General features: G+C 38.9%; 1 protein-coding gene across 1 annotated transcript; it reads right to left on the bottom strand.

The window, feature by feature from the left end:
* Positions 1–1,206: 1,206 nt before the first annotated feature.
* Positions 1,207–18,481, bottom strand: LOC103190862 (cadherin-like protein 26). Its single transcript, XM_007911766.2, has 17 exons — positions 18,417–18,481; positions 17,776–17,992; positions 16,578–16,658; positions 16,070–16,201; positions 15,561–15,716; positions 14,912–15,050; positions 14,326–14,483; positions 13,481–13,609; positions 12,660–12,845; positions 10,193–10,461; positions 8,549–8,691; positions 7,658–7,885; positions 6,987–7,205; positions 3,702–3,808; positions 3,455–3,532; positions 2,871–2,954; positions 1,207–1,962 (listed from the first exon to the last, which is right to left on the bottom strand). The coding sequence occupies exons 2-17, from the start codon at positions 17,839–17,841 to the stop codon at positions 1,726–1,728; spliced, it is 2,412 nt and encodes an 803-aa protein (XP_007909957.2). The 5' UTR covers positions 17,842–17,992; positions 18,417–18,481; the 3' UTR covers positions 1,207–1,725.
* Positions 18,482–22,391: the final 3,910 nt, after the last annotated feature.

Genomic DNA, 22,391 nt, shown 5'->3' with positions numbered 1-22,391 from the left:
ATCAAATGCAAGGGTTAAGAAGGGGAAAGCGGGGTGGTTTACAGTGGGTGGGGATGGGGCAGGAATTTTTCCCTCTTTCCTATAGAGGAAACTGTTCCAATACTGATCCAAATCAATCCCCGAAACTTTCTGATCCATTTTTCTCCTTCGAATGTGGGCAGACCTGCTGTTGTTTGCAAAGATTTCTGTTTCATAAACAGTTGGAGATAGTTTAAGACACTTGTGTATAACTTCACTCTATTGCTATATGATAGTCCCAAGCGGCAAAACTCAATGTGTCAGTTTTTTTACCTCTTATCATTTAATTAATGTCTTCTGGAAAGGTTAATAGCTTTACCTCTTCACACTACCAGGACACAGCATTGCCAATCAGGATCAGTGCACCTTCTTTCAATGGTATTTGTGTGGAACTGTTAAATAATACCTAAATAGCTATTTCAAAGGATGAATGGAAATGAATTCCCAGTAATACTTTCCTAATTGTAGCTCAACAGTCAGGTCAGGTTTGGAATGAGACAATCACAATTCTCGGAAAACTTCTTAAACTTAGTTGCACACTGAACGTGACAACTTAAGCAATTCTCACCGGGCAGAAAAAGGAAAGGGAAATAAAATGAGTTCAAGTGCAAAAACACACAGTAAGATGCATTGAAAGGTAACTTACTCAAGCAACCACAACAATAAAAGTTAATGATACATTATTCGCATTGAATAAAGTAGTTATGGGCATAAAGTATCATTATCCATTAAGTAAACTATTTAACTGGCTAGATTATGTGCTGAGGATGCAAGACTTCACCTCAGAAATTGAAGACGTAAGCATTGTTATATTTTGCCAGAATAATCTGGCAAACAAACTGCAGGAAAAGGGATACATTGAGTTCCCCAAATTCTAAGCAGAGGTTTTGTCTATATGATAGCATTCACTTTCAATCAGTTATATTTTCTATGATCTTCAGTAGGCTGTTTATTTTACCTGAAAGGTGCTATATAATTGTAAGGTATAATAATAATAATCCTTGAAATTGATATTGCGCCTTATCACATCTTTGAGGCACCTCAAAGCGCTTCACAGAATATACTGTAAATAATTTGACTGTATTTTGCGGGCGAAACGCAGCAGCTGATTAGAGTTGTGATTGAAATGAACACATTTTTTAAAAAAATTATGTATTATAACACTTGTACTGGTCCTAGTCTACTAAACAATAGGACCAGGAGATATGTATACAACATTTACATTATAAATTTCATTACATATAGAGTTTTACAAGGCAGTCAAAATATATTGCACGTTGGCAATGTTTTTTTTAAAAATCAACCCACAAGCTGGCAAAACAACACAGCTCAAAAATGAGAAGCTCGGGATTTAGATATCAGGTTCTTGAATCCATTGATACTGTATCTGACAAATCGGAACATAGAATGCTTTATGATCAATTTTGAAAGAGTAGCTATCGTGAAATGAACCACCCCTCCACCCTCCTACAGCTGTCTTGGACTCATATACATTGATTTTTACCCTGCTCTTGAATGGAAATAAACGAGCATGATTTTTTGTAAAAGTAGAGATTTGCTTTGTCAAAATAAAAGTAACAATAACGTACTAAAACCATATCGACTAGTTACATTCTCCATTTATAAGCACTGAAAACAGTTCCACCTTCCAAATGTACATCACTGATCCTTTCTGTGGTTCCATCAAGAATTGTGCACACCAGGGGTTCAGTACTTAAAATGGTGTACACTTTGGTTTTCCCAGTGTCCTAATTGAATTTTTTGTGATTGCTGTGTTCTAAATGTTTGTTCTGCATCATCGTGGAAATCAAATCTATGGCTCCTTCCATTGATAATGAAAGGTTTCTGCAAATCATCAACGCTGGATGTTCTTGGTGTGTAGGTGTGAAGATTATCATCAAGTAAGCAATAGGACTGATCCGCATTATATTGAAAATGTGCTTTCTGAAAATGAAATTTGAAACAGATGACCGGGTGTTAGCACATTGCCTTGTACCTAGCAAACTAAATTTATCCAATAATGCACTCGGATTATTTGTCTCGGATTACATAGTCATCGAAATTTATAGCATAATAGGAGGCCATTTGTGCTGCTTCTCCAATTTATTAATCCAATTCACCTTTTCTTTCCCCAGTAATACAGCAACAATGCTGGCATAAAGTTTAAGCCTTTCCCTAACCAGTTGGGATTCTCCTAAACCCAGCAATTGGTTTGGTGGCTGTACCACCGTAATTCTATTTGTTAAAGAAATGGGGTCCAAGGAGAAATTGGACCAAAATGAGACATTACTGAAATATGGTATTCAATACTATTGAATTGAAATCAAACTCTAGTCTCCATAGTTTAAATGGGGAGCAATGGACTAAAGTGCGACTAAATCATAGACAAAACAGCTCTTCTATCTCCAACAGTTTTTCCCATCTGCAGTTGGACACTGAGGACGGATGGATTTGTAAATGTTTCCAAGGATAACATGAAAATAGTCAGACCAAATCTCAACAAATGTACAAACTAAAAATTATGACCAATGCAGCTATGTCTGGAGAAAAATAAACGAGTTTTAAATGGGGGTAAGAAAAATAACTTATTGAGCAGAAGAATTACTCTCTGTGCAGCACACACCCATTCTGACACAGTGTTTATTTGAGGAAGAATGCTCAGGTGAATCTAATACTTGCAACAAAATGAAATCATTTCAAGAGGAAGACATAACTGCATTGGTTTTTAATTTGCACATTTGGAGCGACTTGTCATTTGAAGATATTTGCTAACTATTTTCATGTTACCTTTGGACACATTTACCAACCCGTCCCTCCTCAGAGAGAGAGAGAGAGTGTAAAACTAGAATCACCTGATATCGTTCATTCACTGAGTTGTTTGCTCCACTTCTGTAAGATCCCACCATAGCATGCTCAGAACAGTCGAACGGGACTTTCTAAAGTTCAGAAAGATGAAATGGATGCATTCTGAGAACAACAACTTGCACTTACATAGCACCCTTCACGCAGGGCAGCGTCTCGGAGCGCTTAACAGTGGCGGAACCTGACTCCGAGCTGGGTGGGGGCTGGTGGGGAGATGGCCGTAAGCACGGTCGAAGAGGAAGGTTTTCAGATGGGACTTGAAAGAGAGGGGGCAAGGTGGAGGGATTGAGGGAGAGTGTTCCAGAGTTTCGGGGAGTAGCGGCTGAAAGTGCGACCTCCAATGGTGGGGCGGAGGGTGCGAGGGACGAGCAGGAGGCCTGTGCCAGTTGAGGGGAGGCGCCAGGTAGTGGATTGGGGAGTGAGGGGGTCGAAGAGGTAGGGAGGTGCCAGAGAGTGAAGGGATTTGAACAACAAGTACAAATTGCATTCATATCGGGATGGCATCCAGGATTAAGTTTTCCGTTCGGGTCTAATCATACGATTCAATAGGAAAATATAACGGTGTTTAACTCACTGTCGTGTTTACTCCACTTCGGTAAGGTCTCTTTGCAGAGCTATGTGTTACATATTTAGACCAGTCCATCAAATGTTTCTAAAGGTTTTTTTAAAAAAGAAACAAACCAATTGTTGAAAATATAGCGCATATTGAACTAGAAGGAAAGTTAGTATAAAATAGTAATAATCTCTTCTCTTCCCCACTCCACCTCCTCCTCCCACCAACCACCACAAATAATTTCTGGGTTTTGAGCTAAAAGATGTACCTGGTCAGGTTGACATTCAATGTTGTACTTTTTCAAGCTGGATATACCGTCTTTTTCAAAATGTTTCAATTTAGTTTTGGCTTTGGACCAAGATAAAAGAAAGACAACTGTGGGACAAAAGAGTAAAACCACGCTTGTTAATCATATTAATATCGGAGAATAATAATAATAATCCTTGCATTTGATATAGCGCCTTATCACGTCGCTGAGACGTCTCAAAGCGCTTCACAGAATGTACTGTCAAGAGAATTTACTGTGTATTTTGTGGCTGAAGCGCGGCAGCCAATTGCGCACAGCAGCGTCCCACTAACAGTTGTGGATTGAGTGATCACATTATTATACGTCAAAGATCCCACTTTACTGTTCAAACAGAGAAGGGAGTTTCACCCAGTATTCTGGCAAACAATTCCCCAAATGAAATTGGTCCTGCACCTATCCCATTTGCTGTGGTCATTGCTGTGTGCAAATTGGCGACTGCTTTTACCCACAACATATTCAATCACAACACTTTACAGTAAAGATTGTGAAGCGTTTTGAGATGATTCGATGATGTGATAAAGTATTATGTCAAATTGGCAAGGATTATTCTTATAAAGGATTATTATTTATTATCATAAAGCCTTTTTTCCTATATGATTCATGTGGCTGCAGGCTGGAAATAAAAAAGCCTTTAAGTAACCCTCATACTTTGCTCTTCCATGCCATTTTTCTCTTGTAAAGTTATTGTATTTTATTTTCAATTGATTTTAGAAATTAATAATCTGAAAAGATATGTAAGGGGGACATGTAATCGCTTCCCTACCAACCTGCCCGCTCTCTCCGTTCAGCGGGCTCCGGCCTGCTCCATGTCTCCCGCCCGACCCGCTCTACCATCGGTGGCCGGGCTTTCAGCCTCTCTGCCCCCACAATCTGGAACTCCAGCCCACAGTCCCTTCACCTCGCTTCCTCCCTTGCCTCCTTCAAGGCCAGTCTCAAGACCCTCCTCTTCGTTCGTGCCTTCAGTCAACCCCCCCCCCACCTCTCTGCTTTCTCTCGCCCCCTACCCACCCCTCCGCCATGTTCAGGTCCTGACCCCTGAATGTCCAGCGCCTTGGGACGTCCTCCCGACGTGAAAGGTGCTGTATAAATGTACTTTTGTTGTTATTGTTGCTTAATGTATGACCCCGGATTTCCATGGATTTGTAGAAATGAGAGTTGTATAATGCCTTGGGACGTCCTCCTGACATGAAAAGCGCTATATATGTAAATTTGCATTGCATATCGTATTGTTTTAAATTTACCCCTTGGTTTTCAGAGCACATTTTAAAGTCAGACTATTAAGGACAAGAACAATTTACATTTATGTAGAGCTGTTCACATCAGGATGATGTGTCAAAACGCTGCACGCAATTGAACGGGAGCCGCAACTGGAGGCAGTGGTGGGTGGGGGGATGGGGAGAAGGCTGAGGAGGCAATGGAAAGAGGGTTGAAGCACAGTCAAAGAGATGAATCTTACATTGAAATTTATTGCTGTTCAAAACATGTTTTTTTTACTGTGCACAATTGGCTGCCGCATTTCGCCCACAACATACACAGTCGCTACACTTTACACTATATTCTGTGAAGCGCTTTGAGACGTCTTGAAGACGTGATAAGGTACTATATCAAATTTAAGGCTTATTATTGTTAATACCTGGGGTTGATTGTCTAGCAATCAGTCTAATTAATTTGCTTACTTTCTCCGCTGTCCTGTTTCAAAGATAGAAAAATAATAAAATTTATTCACAAAGCATCTCACTTGTAACTGAAACCAAGTATACCTGCTCAGCTTTCATACTCCAGGATTGTGCTGATCTAAGGTCTTTAAAAGCCGCAAAGTCTATATTGAATAAAATGGATTTGCTGTAAATTTTAATTTCAAATGAGAATTGTGTTGGTGTTTCAATTGGGATCAGCTCTGGTGATGTTGTTTCCCTCACAAAGAGAAAAATCCTCTGTTCGCAATTGCAAAGTCATTCCCATAAACTACCAAAGCTATTAATTACCTTAATATTCCGAATATTCCCATCTTTCAGCTGCGGTGTATGTCTCAGTGATTTATAATCACTTATTGAAAATGTACTTTCCAGCTTGCTTTGTTGCCTTTGAGCTACTGTTCTTAGTAGTAAATTACTAGAACTGCTCTCTAAATAACCAATAAGCACTTCTCGCTTGGGAACATAAATCTTTCTGACAAGATCTGCCACCCGGCTCTGGTGTTGTAATGAATAGAAGATGAGTACGGTTTTCACTAAGGCTTAAGATGCGGTTAATGGAGTGATAGGGCCAGGATTGGAATTTGATTTGGTCACAGCACCTTTCTTGAGACTATTCTAAATTCAGGGATGTCTCTTATAGACTCTTCTTGTATTACTCAACGAAACACCTAAACATGCAAACTGATTTGCGGTCTATTTTGTCCTGTGCTGTATGAAGGTTGGAAACCAGGAACAGACGGAGTCTATTCAGCCCACAAAGTCTGTTCCAACCACTTTATCAGATCTTGGTAGATTTAACTTCAATGTACTATTGACAAATTCCTTAATACTTCTACTAGTCAAGTATCCACCTATCTCTCTTTTAGGTAGGTATAAACTCCGAATAGTACATTTTACAATTCCAAAGATAATAATAATAATAATAATAATAATAATCCTTGCATTTGATATAGCGCTTTTCACGTCGGGAGGACGTCCCAAAGCGCTTCACAGAATATACTGTAAAGTGAATTGACCGTATATTTGTGGGCGAACGCGGCAGCCAATTGCGCACAGCAATGTCCCACAAACAGTCATGGATTGAAAATTACCAATTTATTATTGTTTTTTTTGGAGGGATTATTATTAGGCTCTGTGTGGAGTAAGGAAACTTGCCCAAGGTTTCGCCCTCTGCCTGGAATTGAACTCAGGTCTCTCACTTGCAAAGTGAGTGCTCTAACCCTGAGCTACAGGACTCCAAGATTCACAAATCATGAAATTGAATCCATGCGCGAGATGATTTTCATTATTAAATAATAATAATTCTTAAATTTGATTCTGCACCTCTCACACTGGGAGGAAGTCTCAAAGCTTTTAACAGGATTTATTTCAAAGTGTAGTGACTGTGTTCTTTGTAGGCCAGCTGAATTGAGAATGAACTGGCAAATGGGCTGCAATTGTAATGACCAAGGCTACCATCAGTGTCAAATGCTTTCTCTGCACCACGTGAGAATTCAGAAGTGTTCAAAGCTTGAGTATACATTTCTCCTTCCCTGGTTTAGATACTTACAAAGCAATAACAGTAGACTGGCAAAGATGAGAACAATGGCATCACCTCCCAACGCGGATGAAGGTGCTTTGTCCAAGCAATTGCGCCCATCAGGGCAATGGCAAATTCTTAAAGTCAAAATGTCATCGTTGAATAAATTTTGCTTGTCATGGATTCTTAATGGTAGAGAATAAGTTCCAACTGGAAAATCCTGCAATTTTACTAGCTCGGTAGAATTATCTGTTGACAACAAATAATTATGTTAAATTTAATCAACCCATTGCAGTGAACTTTACTAACCCGCCATAAACATTAATTTGATTACCAAACCCGTCGTAATTTGATTTGATGAAACATATAACTTTGAATTGCATAACCTTGCTCGCCTTTAATACATCTTATGACTTAAAAGGAAATTTGTGCCAGTTCATACTTCACCCCAAAGTCACAAATTTAATTGAAGCTTACAGAAGTGAATAAAAACGAGATAACATCCTCGAAAAGCAATTGTCCTATCCATTTCTATTCACTATATAAATCCACTAACAGTGAGAGTGACATCGAAAAGATTGTAAAGGACTGACAAAATCCAAGTGACAGTTCAATCTACTTCAGTGAGAGTGACATCAAAAAGATTGCAAAAGACTGACAAAATGTAAGTGACAGTTCAATCTACTTCTCAGAATTCATACCATCATGGGTGCCAAACTTCCACTTGTCTTTGATGCCATTTTCATTCTCCAGAAACTCAAATATAAATGGATGGGAGAAAGGATAATTGTCCTTATCTACTGCTGTGACTTTTACTTTTGAATGAATGCTGCACATGTTCAATGTGGTGAACTTCAGAAAAGGTGTGTTGTCATTGATATCTGTGAGGAATATAACCAAAGTTCCTGTTCCCGTCAAAGGAGGTGTAGCTGGAGAGGAAATAATAATAGTAATAATAATCCTTGCATTTGATATAACCCCTTATCATGTCATATAGACATCTCAAAGTGTTTTTTTGTTAACTGCTTTCTATTTTTTCGCAAACTGATTTGTTGAATAAGGCAATTTAAACAAGATGTGCTACAAAAGCCTTGCAAATTGACTGGCTTTGCTTGCAATATATAATATTCATTGTCCCAATATAAAATAGCTTTAGGAAATTGTGTGTGTTTATCCCGAAGTAACTCTGTTAAGGTCTTGATATTGCTGTTCAAATGATACAGTACTATTAATTGGATATTAGGAACATGCAGTATGTTCAACCCTTGAAGTGTTCAGTCTTGAGGCAACTCTAATAAATGTATTCTCATTCACGGCCCCAGTTGCTTCAGGGACACAGATCGTGTAAGATTTTGCATCTTTTTTTTCTTTTCTTGGCTGCAAAACGGGTCTGTCAAGCCATTTAGCCCGCGATGATCAACTCGTAGAAATTTGGAGCCCACACAGTTCCACCAGCAGCGTTAGGGTCAATAAGCACACACGCTTCTAATTCTTACAAAATAGTTCACAAATTAAAATGGAAAATATGCCCCTTAAGTGAAAGTCATTTCTGTGATCATTCAAAAAACGTAGAAAGAGATGTTAGTACTTACCATCATCAATCGCCAATATGGTGACATTGTAGAAATTGTTCTTGACGTAGATTGATTCTCGATCCAGTACTTTCTTAGTTTTCACAATCCCAGTTTCTGAATCCACATCAACCCAGTCATCCGGATCAAATCCCTTCTCGTATCTTGAGATGAAATTAAAATAATGCATTTGGCTAATGTTCGATTTCTCAACAAAAAAAAAGCTATTTTGCATTGTTGTGGGCTGAAGCCATTATTCATCATACTTCCCACTGTTTAAAGAGCTCAACCATTTAAAAGGCCATTTGGATGTGCAAAAAAATTAAAATGAAAGAGACAGCGTTTGTTGATATGCTTAACAACTGGGGTAAGAGTTAGTTCCCGATTGCCAACTGTTGTTGGTCGATTGGCGGATCGCTTTTCCGAGGGTAATAATCCCTTCAAAAATAAATAATAAATAAATATATCAAAATAATAATGATTTGGTCACTCAATCCACAACTGTTTGTGGGACACTGCTGTGCGAAATTGGTTGCTGCTTTTCACCTACAAAATATACAGTCAATTCACTTTACAGTTTATTCTGTGAAGCGCTTTGAGACGTCTCGAAGACATGATAGGGCGCTGTATCAAATGCAAGGATTATTATTATAATTACTAGTATATTTTACAATGCCTTTAAGGATTGCAACAATTTGGGCTTCCAAAATATAGACCGATTCCCTGAAACAAAATTCCATTAACTCTTTTTATACTGTTGCTACGATTCTTTTAACCCAGTTTCTGGTCTTGAAAATAACATTTTATTGCTTGGCAGAATACCTTATTGTACGATAAAATATCAAATCCGATCAGTGACTCATTGCAGAATATGATACATGTATTCGAGTCAACCCCAATCCGATGCAAAAGAGACTTGACTGATAACTGCCAATGAAAAAGGGACCTTTGTAAGCTGATAATAAGCAAGGAAATGTTTTTCCGATGTCACAAGATAACTTGGGAAGATCATTCATAGTGCAGCAAGTGGGTTTTGCATAAAATCCACATTTGTTTCTTTGTTGACCAGTTTGAATCAAGATAACAAACGGGGAAACAGAAATTCACTGTTCTCATTTGACATCTCAAATATATCTGTGACTGTAGTCACATGAGCAACGATAAGTATCATTTAGAGAAGAAAACATTTGAAATATAAGATAGTTAGTAGTAAATCTAACAGGGAGCTTAAGAGGAACGTGTTCACGCAGAGGGTGGTGAGAACATGAAACTCTCTGCCCACAGGTGTGGATGAGGAGAAAATATGTTGTATATATGAGGGAAAAGAGAAAAAGAGGAATACAGGAGAGGGGAACAGGAAGGCTGGGGCTTGTGTGGAGCATAAACACTGGCACAGACAAGTCAAGCCAACTTGCCTGTTTCCATTCCGTCTCGCTCCAAATGATGCTAACATTTCATTTAATGGGCTTTTGCTTGCTTTTAAAGGGGTGTAAAATGAGGACGTTATTACTGGTTCTAGTTATCATATCTCATACTGTATTTCGCAACCCATTTCCTGATCAAGAGATGGCGGGGGTGGGGGGGGTGGGATAGGAAAACTCGCATTTCACAGAGGAATAACATTAATTTCATTACATTGCAACATGCAACAGATCGTATGTTTACCTGATATTATTCTTATATATTTTATCAACATCGATGGCCGTGAATGTATTTAGATAATGTCCAGATTTCAAGCCTTCTTCTAAGTGCATTGTTACTATCGGAGGTTGGAACTCGGGTGGGTCATTTGCATCAATCAGCTTTATAAGAACGGTAATGCTGTTTTTCTTCTTTGAATACGGTTTTGACGAACAAGTAAAAAGTGGCTCTTCATTTTCAACCGAAATCTCAAGATTGATTTCAGAGTTGGTTTGTGCTTCAAAATCATAAGGCTGCAAAGTTATGGAAAAAATTAATACTGTACTATCATCCATTTTGTTAGAATATATTGCAAACTCTCAAAGAATAAGCAAACCAGAATTCTTTGCAAAACGCCAGATATAAATCATAGAATCATAGAATCATACAGCACAAAAAGAGGCCATTTGGCCCATCGAGTTTGTACCGGCTCTTTGAATAGAGAAATTAATGTCAATCCCACTCCCCAGCCCTTTCCCCATAACCCTGCAAACCCGTCCTCCTCAAATACCCGTCCACCGCGTTTTTAAAAGTTGTTATCGAATCGGCCTTCACCGCCCTTTCAGGCAATGCATTCCAGATTCGAACAACTCGCTGCGTGAAAACATTTCTTCTCATCTCCCCTTTGCTTCTTTTAGATACTATTTTAAATCTGTGACCTCAAGTCACCGACACACCCACCAGTGGAAACAGTTTTTCCTTTTCTAACCTATCAAATCCCCTCATGATTTTGAAGACCTCTATTAGGTCTCCTCGTACCTTTCTCAGCTCCAATGAGAATAATCCCGGCCTCTCCAGCCTTTCCTCATAATCACGGTCCCTCATTCCTGGTGCCATCCTCGTAAATCTCCTCTGCACCCTTTCCAATGCCTTAATATCCTTCCTATGGTTTGGTGCCCAGAGAACTGGGCGCAGTATTCTAACTGAGGCCTAACCAGTGTTTTATATCGGTTAATCATAACCTCCTGACTCTTGTACTCTATGCTCCTATTTATAAAGCCGAGTATCCCATATGCCCTTTTTACAACTTTATCTACCTGTCCGGTCACCTTCAAGGATTCATTTACCTGCACCCCCAGGTCTCTCTGTTCTTTTACCCCCCTTAAGATTGTATTACCAGCCAATATTGCCTCCCCTCATTCTTTCTACCAAAATGCATTACCTTGCATTTCTCCACATTGAAATTCTGTCTGTGTCTTCATGCAGTTGGCTCCTATCCTTCTCACTGTTTACCACCCTAACTAACTTTGTGTCGTCCGCAAACTTGGAAATGGTACTTGCTGTACCCAAGTCCAGATCATTTATGTATATTAAGAAGAGCAGTGATCCTAATACCAATCCCTGGGGGACTCCACTGTACACTTCCCTCCAGTCATAAAAGCAGCCGTTCACCACAACTCTCTGTCTAAGACTGTTGCACCAGGGAGGCAACATACCATCCTTGACTCCCGCCTTCTGTTACAGAAACGTCGGTCTATACCTCTCACTGTTGTATCCCCTATGAAAACAGCATTGCTCCTGTTACCTATGTCCCCCTGTTCCACTACTCGGTTTATACTGTCCTCCCTGGAGATATCAACACTCTCAATGTTCAGTACAGAGTACTGGTTTGAGTGAGCTACACTATTGGGGGCATTCTGCCCAGCTCGTCCCCTCTTCCTACCATGACGGACAGTCACCCAGTCATTTTCCGTCTGAACCCTCGGTGTGTGGGGTGGAGTGACCACCCCTTGAAGTGTCTGGTCCATCAAATGGACCCAAATATTTTTCGGTTTGCTAGGAATTTGGTTACAAGACAAACGCGTCATCCAGGCATTGCAGCAAAGCTGTCTCCTTTGCGGGAAGCTTTGGCGATCAGAATAATAACATTTCCTTGCAGTTACTGTAGCCCTTTTCACGTTGGAGGACGTTTCAAAGCGTTCACAGGATTTACTGGTAAGAACGGTGTCTGTGTATTTTGTAGGCAAATGAGGCAGCCAATTTGCACACAACAATGTCCCACAAACAGCCATTACTAATTTTATCTGGGGACTGTTGGCCAGGACACCGGAAGAAATTTCCTCTCTTTTTGAATAGTGCCACGGATCTTTAACGTCCACCTGAACAAGCATACGGGACCTCAGTTTAACGTCTCCACAATAGTGCAGCTCTGTTTCAAGAAATTCTCCTAAATGAAGCCATGGAGAATTCCGTGAACCCCGTTTCAGCACAGTACATGTACAACAGTATTCAAAGCATAGCAGTGTTAATCATCGAAATATAAAATGAAATCTTGCAAGAATTACCTTATGTTATGTAACGGTTATTCTTCATTTGTTATCAAGCTCACAATTTAACTATTAGCTGAAGCAATGCTGGACTTACATTTTACATTTTCATTACAGAATTACCTCATGGTAATCAGGAAAAAGACATGAAATCGAAAAGCAAAAATTAAATGAGAGCATAAAACCTTAACAAGCACCAGATGTCCCTCGTTTGTTTTTAGGTCTGTACGAATCTCGAAGTGTCCATCCTCATTCCCTTTAGTTATGCTAAATTTTGCTCTCCATGCAGCAGTGTTGGGCAAATCTTTATCAATGACTTGCAATATTGGCCCAGTCACGGTCTGCTTCCTTTCAACCACAGAAAAGGTGTACTAAAATTGAACAGACAATTAAACTCAATCAGAAATGGCTTAAAGAATAATTTTGTGCACAACAATATCTCCAAACAGTCATGAAGTGAGTGACCATTTATTTTATTTGGACTATTGTTGACCAGGACATTGGGAGAAGCTCCTGTCTATTTTAAAGTAGTGCCAAGGGAACTTTAATGTCCAGCCAAACTAGGTTTAATGTCTCATTCTTAAGGACAGACAGCACCTCCGACAATGCAACACCCCTCCACCCTCCAGCACTGCACTGGATTGTGAGCCTATGCCGTGCATAATTGACTGCTGCGTTTCGCCCACAAACTGGACAGTCAATTCACTTTACAGTTTATTCTGTGAAGCGCTTTGAGACGTCTCGAAGACGTGATAAGGCGCTACATCAAATGCAAGGATTATTATTAATATTATATGAGTTCCAAGTCCCAGTGTGGGGTTTGAACTCACAATCGTCTGATTCAGAAACAAGGTTGTTCCTAACTGAGCCAGGCCAGCAATATTTTAAGCTTCGGCTGTATAAAAGGTATAAATGTCTTTCAGGAATTGTATGACCTTAAAATGAGAGATACTAATCTGATGGGGTTATTTTGGGTAGCAATGGCATTGTGCAAATCAATACTTACAGTGTTTGTAACAAATGTAGGAGCATGATTGTTTTGGTCTAAAACTGAAATGACCACCAATGTCGAATTGGTATGTTTCGGTATCCCATTGTCACTTGCTTCAATTTTAAGAGTGTATTTACTTACAGTCTGAAAGATAATGGAAATTAATTTGCAAATCATCCTACAAAACGATAAGCACAACAAAATAATTGAGGTTTCAGGTCTAACTTGGCTTGGTCTGCCTTGGACCTGACCATGTGGTCGATTCATGTTAAATCCCAAACTGAATGCAATTTCAGGAGTGCAAAGTGCAACTTACATTGCAACCTATCTTTTTGACAGCACTTTCAGCCACAATTTCTTCTTCCCTCCCCCACCTCATCCCCCTATCCTGGGCTCCATATCAGCTATGTGAAGCACTCAGAGATGTCCTCCCGACCCGCAAGGCATTATAGAAATGTATGTTGTTTGTTGTAAATGGCTGTGGTTCTTTTAACCATACTCCTTACAATTTTGAGATAAGTATCAATAATCAGACGTACATGTAACAACAACTTATATTTATAAGTTTATATTTATTATAGTGACTTCACGTAGGGTAAAGTCTTGGAGCACTTTACAGAGACATGTCAATGTGGATAACTAACTATCCACTCCTGATCTTAAGAACTATTACCAATTTACTTGTGCTAAGGATTGGACAATTGTACTAATATCATCAGTTCTGAGTGTCACTGGTAAGAAGGGTTATTATTTTAACTCGTGCACTACACCATATGCAATATTAGTCTAATGCATTCTGAAGTACATTTTTGCTATCAAGCTCACAATTTAACCCTTTGCTAGGACATTTTTTGAAGTACCTGATAGTCTAAGCACCCTCTAAAATAAATCATTCCAGTTTTTGAGTCGATAGCAATAATATCCGAAGACTTGGGAGTCTGAGAAGTAATTGTATACGTGATGTTAGAATTGGGATGGTTTTCTTGGTCTGCATCGTAAGCTTTTACTTGATGTATCTCTGCACAGTAAGACAATATAGAACATACAGTTAAGCAGAGGAACATAATAATAATCCTTCCATTTGATATAGCACCTTATCACGGTATCGAGACATCTGAAAACGCTTCACAGGATGTACTGTAAGGTGGTGTGATGCATGTATTTTGTGGGCATATGCTTATGCATTTACTACCCTACATATGGCAACACATTCTGTTATCACATAAAACATCAGTAGACGAATTCTAGGCTTTTGAGGAAAAGCACATTTTTTTAACCAATCGACTGTCATAGTTTGAAATGCTTTCAGACATCTTAACAACGTACTAAGTAAGGTGTTAGATCAAATGGAAGGATTATTACTCATCAAAAAAAAATCCTGTTACTTTCAGCAAAAAAAAATAGATTTTAAAATATGTTAAAGACCCTTCTTAAGTTAACACTTGCCTTCTGTCGTATTTTCAGGAACTTCAATCCAATATTCCTTTTGGGTAAATTGTGGTATGTTATCATTGAGGTCCTTTACGATGATGATAATTACCAATGGACGATTAGATGATCCACTTTGGCTATAAGCAGCATGCAACTGAGAATAACAAAAGACATGAGAGTTAGCAATGTTGGTAAATTAAATAACAAGAAAACCAAGTTGAGTTAATTTAAGCGTTTCGCCCACAAAATACACAGTCAATTCACTTTACAGTATATTCTGTGAAGCACTTTGAGACGTCTCGAAGATGTAATAAGGCACTGTATCAAAATGCAAGGATTATTATTATTAAAATGCTGCAACTTTTGTTTTGCAAAGTGGCAGCAACCTTATGTATAGAAAGTGTCTTCTAATGAACCTCGTCTTAGTTAAGGAGGACTAATCAACAAATTCTTTGGGTTAACTCAACTAAATTCCCATATTAATTTGTTTTTTTTAAAAAAAGGGCTAGAAGAACAAATAGCTGGATATCTTCTTGGAATAGTTAGTATAAGAAAAAATTATGTTTACGTTTCTTATATATGTCTGCAAAGTGCTTCGTTGAGCTTCAGCTGTACTTTGAGCACATGTTGACAAATATTTACTGAACATCAAAATATTGCTTACCTTGATTGTTGACTTTTCCTCCAGGGCAATTTTTTCACGATCAATTGCCCCATTAACAACCAGTTCCGATTTTTCGTTTAGCTTAAATAGCCCCATATTTGGTTCTTCATTAATACCAGGACCATCTATTGTGTAGCCAGGAGGAAAAGTATGTACCTGCACAAACAGATAATAACCACAATACATTTTATGTTCATTCCCAGGCCTGGCTGAATTATCGTGTGAATATAGTTTTACTGTGCGATAGCTTGCAATTATTTCTGAGTAGCAAGCTTGCTACCGTGACAAAATATAACCTACATTATACTTTATATTCTATAAAATTATCTCTGTCTACTAATATAGTTGCATTATTATTTTGTTCTTTCAAAGCATCCCTATTTTAACTATTCAATGAGATTTAATGTAATCCTTTAATCAAATGTACTGGAACACAATTTTTTCTTGCCATCAAACAAAAAGAAAAATAAACACACCACACACGATAATGTGTTGTGAACTTAATTTACTTTTTTAGGGAAAGGACCCTTATCGTTTTCTTCAATGGTAAATGTTTTCAGTACCCAAGCCCGTTTCATACGACGTAATGGCTTATTCGATACCGTTTTTGGTTGTTCTTGTGTTTGTTCTGTCCTGAGGACCTGTAAGATCATAGAATCGTAGAATTATTGAATTATACAGCACAGAAAGAGGCCCATTCAGCCCACTGTGTCTGTGCTGACTCTTTGAAAAGAGCAATCCAAATCAATCCCACTCCCCCACTCTATCCCCATAGTCCTGCAAACTTGTCCTCCCCAGATAAATATCTAAGATACAAGATTGATTGCTGTCACCTTCACCTACTGCAAATATTTAAATTCAGCTCTTATTTTTCCTGAGAAATAGGCAGGAACCATGTGAAACAAAAGTTCCATTTGAAAAGACATGATTACATCATTGATATTTCCTGTTAAGCTATTTCAAATAAGGACGCGTTGAAGAAGAGATTTGCAAAAATTACATTCCTTGCATGCTTACCTCGGTCTTGGAAATATGAAATGGTTCTTGCTTGCTCGCCAAAGTCCCTTCATTTTGCGGAAGGCAATTCGCCATTCCAATCTTGGAAAACATAACTTTGCTTAGTTAAACAATGAAAACAATAACACATTGCATTTGTATAGGGCCATTCACGTCGGGAGGACATCCCAAGGTGTTGAATAAGAAATGTGACACAATAAGAAAGCTATTGCTTTCTATCAATATATTTTTGAGAGCCAAATACAAATATAGATAACATAATTCTCGACTTTGAAAGGCGCAGAACACAACAACAAATTGCATTCATATAGCGCCTTTCATGTTGGGTCAACATCCCAAGAGCATCCCAAGGCACTGGGCAGTCAAGGGTTTGCACCCGAGCTGGGTTTTGGCCTCGGGAGAAGTGCGGACCAAGGGGGAAGGGGGTAGGAATATGATTGAAGGCGCAGGCAAAAAGGTCTTGAGACAGACCTTGAAGAAGGTGAAGGAAGGGACAAAGCAAAGGAACTGTGGCACGGATTTCCAGAGAATGGGGGCACAAAGGCTGAAGGCCTGTCGGCTGATGATGTGGAGGAGCCCACACAAGGTGCTCACTCATGTCGGTCACAAACGTTTCAGACATGATGGCTTTGGGAGCCGACCCACCAGCTCGATTTGAGGAAAGCAAAAATTTTAAATCAAGCATTGCTGCTCGACGTAATAATAATAATAATAATATAAGCCTTGCATTTGATATAGCACCTTATCACGTTGTTGAGACGTCTCAAAGCACTTCACAGGATTCACTGTAAAATGGATTGACCGTATTTTGTGGGCAAAACACAGCAGCTAATTGCACAGCAGTATCCCACAAACAGGTTGAATGACCACATTTTTTTTGAGGGCTTATTATCCTGGAAACGATAAGGTTTCACCCTTAGGCAAGTTTCCTTACTCCACACATAAGGAAAGGTAAGGTTTCAATCTTACGTAAGGTTTCACCCTTAGGTAATTTTCCAAAACCGCTTCACACAACTGACATTTGATTAAAATAATAAATGGAGATACTCGAATGTACTAAAATCAATTTTGCTTATAAAATTAGTAAGGAAAACAAAGTAAAATAGGTAGTGGATGTTTGAAAATAACAAGAAACACTTAATGAAAATTATAAATCCCTTAAATACTGTATTACTCAGTATTATGCAGTATTACTTACCATTGTGAAGAGAAGCACGGCAATGTACATTTTCTTCACAGTGATAAACTGAAGGCAGCAGGTCATTGCATGCAATGTTATTTATGTGTGGTATCTTGATAGCAGATCAACATAATGGATTTCACTGTAAACTGATACTGTGTATGTCCATATATGAGCTTATCTTACCGCTCACACCCTCTTTGTACATAAAAGGTAGATGTTGTACCCTGCTGAGCTAACGAAAGGAAAGTTCAAAACAACAACAAAATTCAACAACAAAATGACATTCATAAAATGCCTTTCACATCAGAAGGACATCTCAAGGCGCTGGACATACAGAGTTACAGAACCGAACTGGGGGTCGGGCTTGGGGAGGGTGAAGGGCGGTGGGGGGGAAGCAGGGAGATCGAAAGCACGGTCGAAGAGGAGGTCTTGAGTTGGGTCTTGAAGGTGGCAGGGGAGGGGGCGAGGCGGAGGAACAGCAGAATGGAGTTCTAGAGGGCAGGGGCAGAGTGGCAGAAGGCCTGCCCCCCAATAGTGGGGCAGGCAGGGTGGTTTGCATTAAGTAAGCATATACATTCCATAAATATTCCACAATCGGATCCACCAGCCTGGCTCAGTCACTAGCATTCCAATTTTCCTCCAGTGTAAAGACCCACCTTCAAAGCTCTAGGTTAGACATGGTCTAGGCTGTCACTCTAGTGCACGGGTGAGGGAGCACTGCATTGCCAGAGGTCCCGTCCTTCACACAAGACTTTAAACCAAAGACCAGTCTGCCTGGTTCAGGTACGATTGAAAAAGAGAAGGGAGTTTTCTCCCAGTTTATTGGCCCAATATTCCTTCAAATACAATTGGTCATTCACTTCATGGCTATTTGAGGGATATTGCTATCTACAAATTGACTGCCACTTTTGCGTATAAATACAGTCAATCCACTCTCCAGAAATGCTTTGAGCCATTTCTTGCGTGATAATGCGTTACATCAAATGTAAGGATGATTATTATTGTGCCAAAGGAAGGAGATAGAGGAATGGAGGTTTGGGGCCATTTCAACCAGAAGTGAAATAACATGCTGTAAATGATAGTGGGTTTGATGCAAAGGTTCTCAGTCACTGTCTGAGTAATGGAAAGCTGTGGAAAAGAAGTTTAAACTTGTTTTTAAATCCACTCCAACACTGTTGGTGGTAAGGAAGCTGTTGGAGAAAACACTTTTACATTAAAATCTCTATTTTTGGTTCATTGTGAGGCGAATGATCTTTTGTGAAAGGAAAATGCAATGCTAAGTCATAATAATTTCTGAAAGGTTTGCAACATGAATTGCCACGCTCACCCATTAAAATAATATTTTACACGGACTGTTTGATTCCTTGTGCATCATACATCGTGCGGCAGCCAATTGCACACACCAGTGTCCCATAAACAGTCGTGGATTGAGTGACCACATTATTATTATATTTTTGAAGGGATTATTACACCCAGAAAAGCGATCCGCCAATCGACTAACAACCCGGGTTCCTATTTACTGCCAGGTAAACAGAGGCATATAAACAGAGTGAGGAAACTTGCCTAAGGTCGCACCCTGAATGCTTTCATTTTATTCATCATTTTATGGGACACGTACATTCACTGGAAGCAGAAGTTCTTTACCCATAATAGGCATCATTTAATCATTTAATCTTTTCGGTTATCTGAATGCTTTTCGTGGAATAGAGAACACACAATCTTTTATCAGTTATCTGAATTAAGGCATCACATGTGCTTGTGAGTCATTGCTCTTAAAAAAGGGAGTGCTGGATGCAAATTGTAGCCTTATGCCTACAACTTAAGCTGTTAAAATTTAACTCAGACACTCTATAGCAGTTGACGCACTATAATAAAACAAGGATTATTATACTACCTCCCTTTGTTACCGACAGCAATTAAAGATAGCGTGTGTACCTGCCAGTCTCACAAAAGAGACTGTGTGACAGTGTACTCATGTTTATGACAGGATAACTGCTGTCTACCTGAATTTAAATTGACCCACGGTAAAATTTAAAACATTACGGTGCACTGTAGTACAAATTAACGTAACCAGCAAATGGTGATTCAGTTTATTTTGTTTTTGCGACAAAATAATATTAAGCACCACCCAATAAGAAAGGGATTTTCTGGTAATCCCTACCCAAACGCTGCACTCCTGAGATCTCAGCCTTGGTTATGAAGTGGCTGATCGCAGATTTCCAAGACTCAAGTTGAGATTTGATGCGGAGTAAGCAACGGTACGGTGCATTTATTACAACATCAAATCCCAGACCCAGTGACAATACATCTCCAGAGTCATGTAGAAACAATCAGAAGTAAAATAATGATTGCAGCAAAAAAAAACATGAATTATTCCATTCTCACTTCCTCCCAGGCAGCAGAATATTAACTCCTCTCTGGTAAAGGAAGAAATTAAGTGGTTTCACTACATTCCAGCTGGAAGACTCTCAGAACAATGCTGGAAGAATCTGGTCATATGCAACAGGCGCAGATGGGACCTCAGTTTAATGTAAATCTAGACTATGTGTTCCAAGTCCTTTAATAATAATAATGATAATCCTTGCATTTGATGTAGCGTTTTCACGTCTTCTAGACGACTCAAAGTGCTTCACAGAATAGACTGTACAGTGAATTGACTGGGTACTTGTGGGCGAAATGCGGCAGCCAATTGCGCACAGCAGCGTCCCACAAACAGTCATGGATTGAAATGACCAATTTATTATTGGGGTTTTTTGAGGGATTATTATCAGGTGTATGGAGTAAGGAAACTTGTCCAAGGTTTCGCCCTGCCGGGAATCGAACCCAGGTCTCTCACTTGCAAAGCGAGTGCTCTAAGCACTGAGCTACAGGACTCTCTTCCGAATCAAAGGAAAGAGTCCTACCAACCGAGGCAGGCTGCCATCACAACTTTTTATTTTTTCCTGTTCATATTAAATGTATACTTAAATTGTGGAAACAGAACATGCAAGTCTTTTCATATCAATCCTTTTCACACCTCTTCATCCCACTTCAATACTTAGTATTCAAGACACTGAGTTGGGTGATGAACTGGCCATTAAAGTGTTTATCTTTGCTGCTTACCTGTGAATTAGTTTAGGGCTGAAATCTATATTTAATAAACTAGGTGACAGACTGGAGTCCATCGTATGAATCTTTTCTTTAGTCATTCCATAAATAGAAGAACTCGCTGTGTGAATATTTGGTCTGGATATCTTAGATTATTACAGAACATAGAGATGGAACTGTTTTATAATGATTTATTTGTAAGGTAGGAAATAGTTTCATTTGATGTTTGCAATTGCGTGAACAGGGTTGTTGGCAAGGTGAAAATTGTCTTTTTGATGAGTGCAATCCAATTTCTATTGGGAAATGACTTATGCTGCACTCTGTATTTATTTTGTTCCTTTGTTATATGGCTGGAGATTGTGTTGAGCTATTCTTTTAAACAAATGTGTCTGCTGTGGACCTGCAGAATATAGTGATGCTGTTGTGTCTCACTGTAACATCCCAAATTACTTTAATTCAGTCTCTTTGTCGAACAATTATCAACCACACGAAAAAACATTTGTATTACTGTAATTCTAATGATTATCATTGTGGTAATGAATATATTTGAACCTGAGCTTTTCACTACGCTACCTTTTATGGTTACTAATGCAAATTTAATGCTATCTCTTAGCGATCACAATAATTCACCTCAATTTTGCTCCATTCATTGATGAAACTAATTTGCAAACCAGTGTTTGCAATATTGTAAAACAGGAATTACATGAGTCTTTCAGTGTTGTTTTACTCATCGCTATGAGGACTGATTTGAAAATAGAGCTTCAACATATAGTTTTACGTTTGCATGTACTGTTTGGCAAACCTGGTGCTAAATGTGTGCATATTTTGTGAAGTTTTGATGCTCTTCAAATCCCTCTATGAAATAATATTTAAAAACCATATCAGTGATATTGATGGTATGAGAGAAGGGGCTTTGTTGGAATAAGAAATATGTTGTTGCTTAATATATTGTTTTAGTTCAATTAGAAATGCTTATGCAATTGTTGGTCCATATTGGTCCATAGCACTCGCTTTGCAAGTGAGAGACCTGAGTTCAATTCCAGGCAGAGGGCGAAACCTTGGGCAAGTTTCCTTACTCCACACAGAGCCTAATAATAATCCCTCCAAAACAAAAACAATAATAAAATTGGTCATTTTCAATCTAAGACTGTTTGTGGGACATTGCTGTGTGCAATTGGCTGCCGCGTTCGCCCACAAATATACAGTCAATTCACTTTACAGTGTGTTCTGTGAAGCGCTTTGGGACGTCCTCCCGACGTGAAAAGCGCTATATCAAATGCAAGGATTATTATTATTATTATTATATTGGAATGATTTGTAGACACTATAAGTCAGCTAAGCTTGTCTAAACATGATGTACGTTCAGGGGAAGTTAGTAATAATAATAATCCTTGCATGTGATGTCATGCCTTATCACGTAGTTGAGACATGTCAAAGCGCTTCACAGAATGTATTGTAAAGTGGAGTGACTGGATTTTGTGGGCGAAATGCAGCAGCCAATTGTGCACAGCTATATCACACAAGCAGTATAATTTTAGATAATA

Source organism: Callorhinchus milii, unplaced genomic scaffold, assembly GCF_018977255.1.
Source record: "Callorhinchus milii isolate IMCB2004 unplaced genomic scaffold, IMCB_Cmil_1.0 Scaffold18, whole genome shotgun sequence".
Lineage (NCBI taxonomy): Eukaryota > Metazoa > Chordata > Chondrichthyes > Chimaeriformes > Callorhinchidae > Callorhinchus > Callorhinchus milii.
The sequence above is the reverse complement of the archived record's forward strand: the minus strand, read 5'-3'. Positions and strand labels throughout refer to the sequence as shown.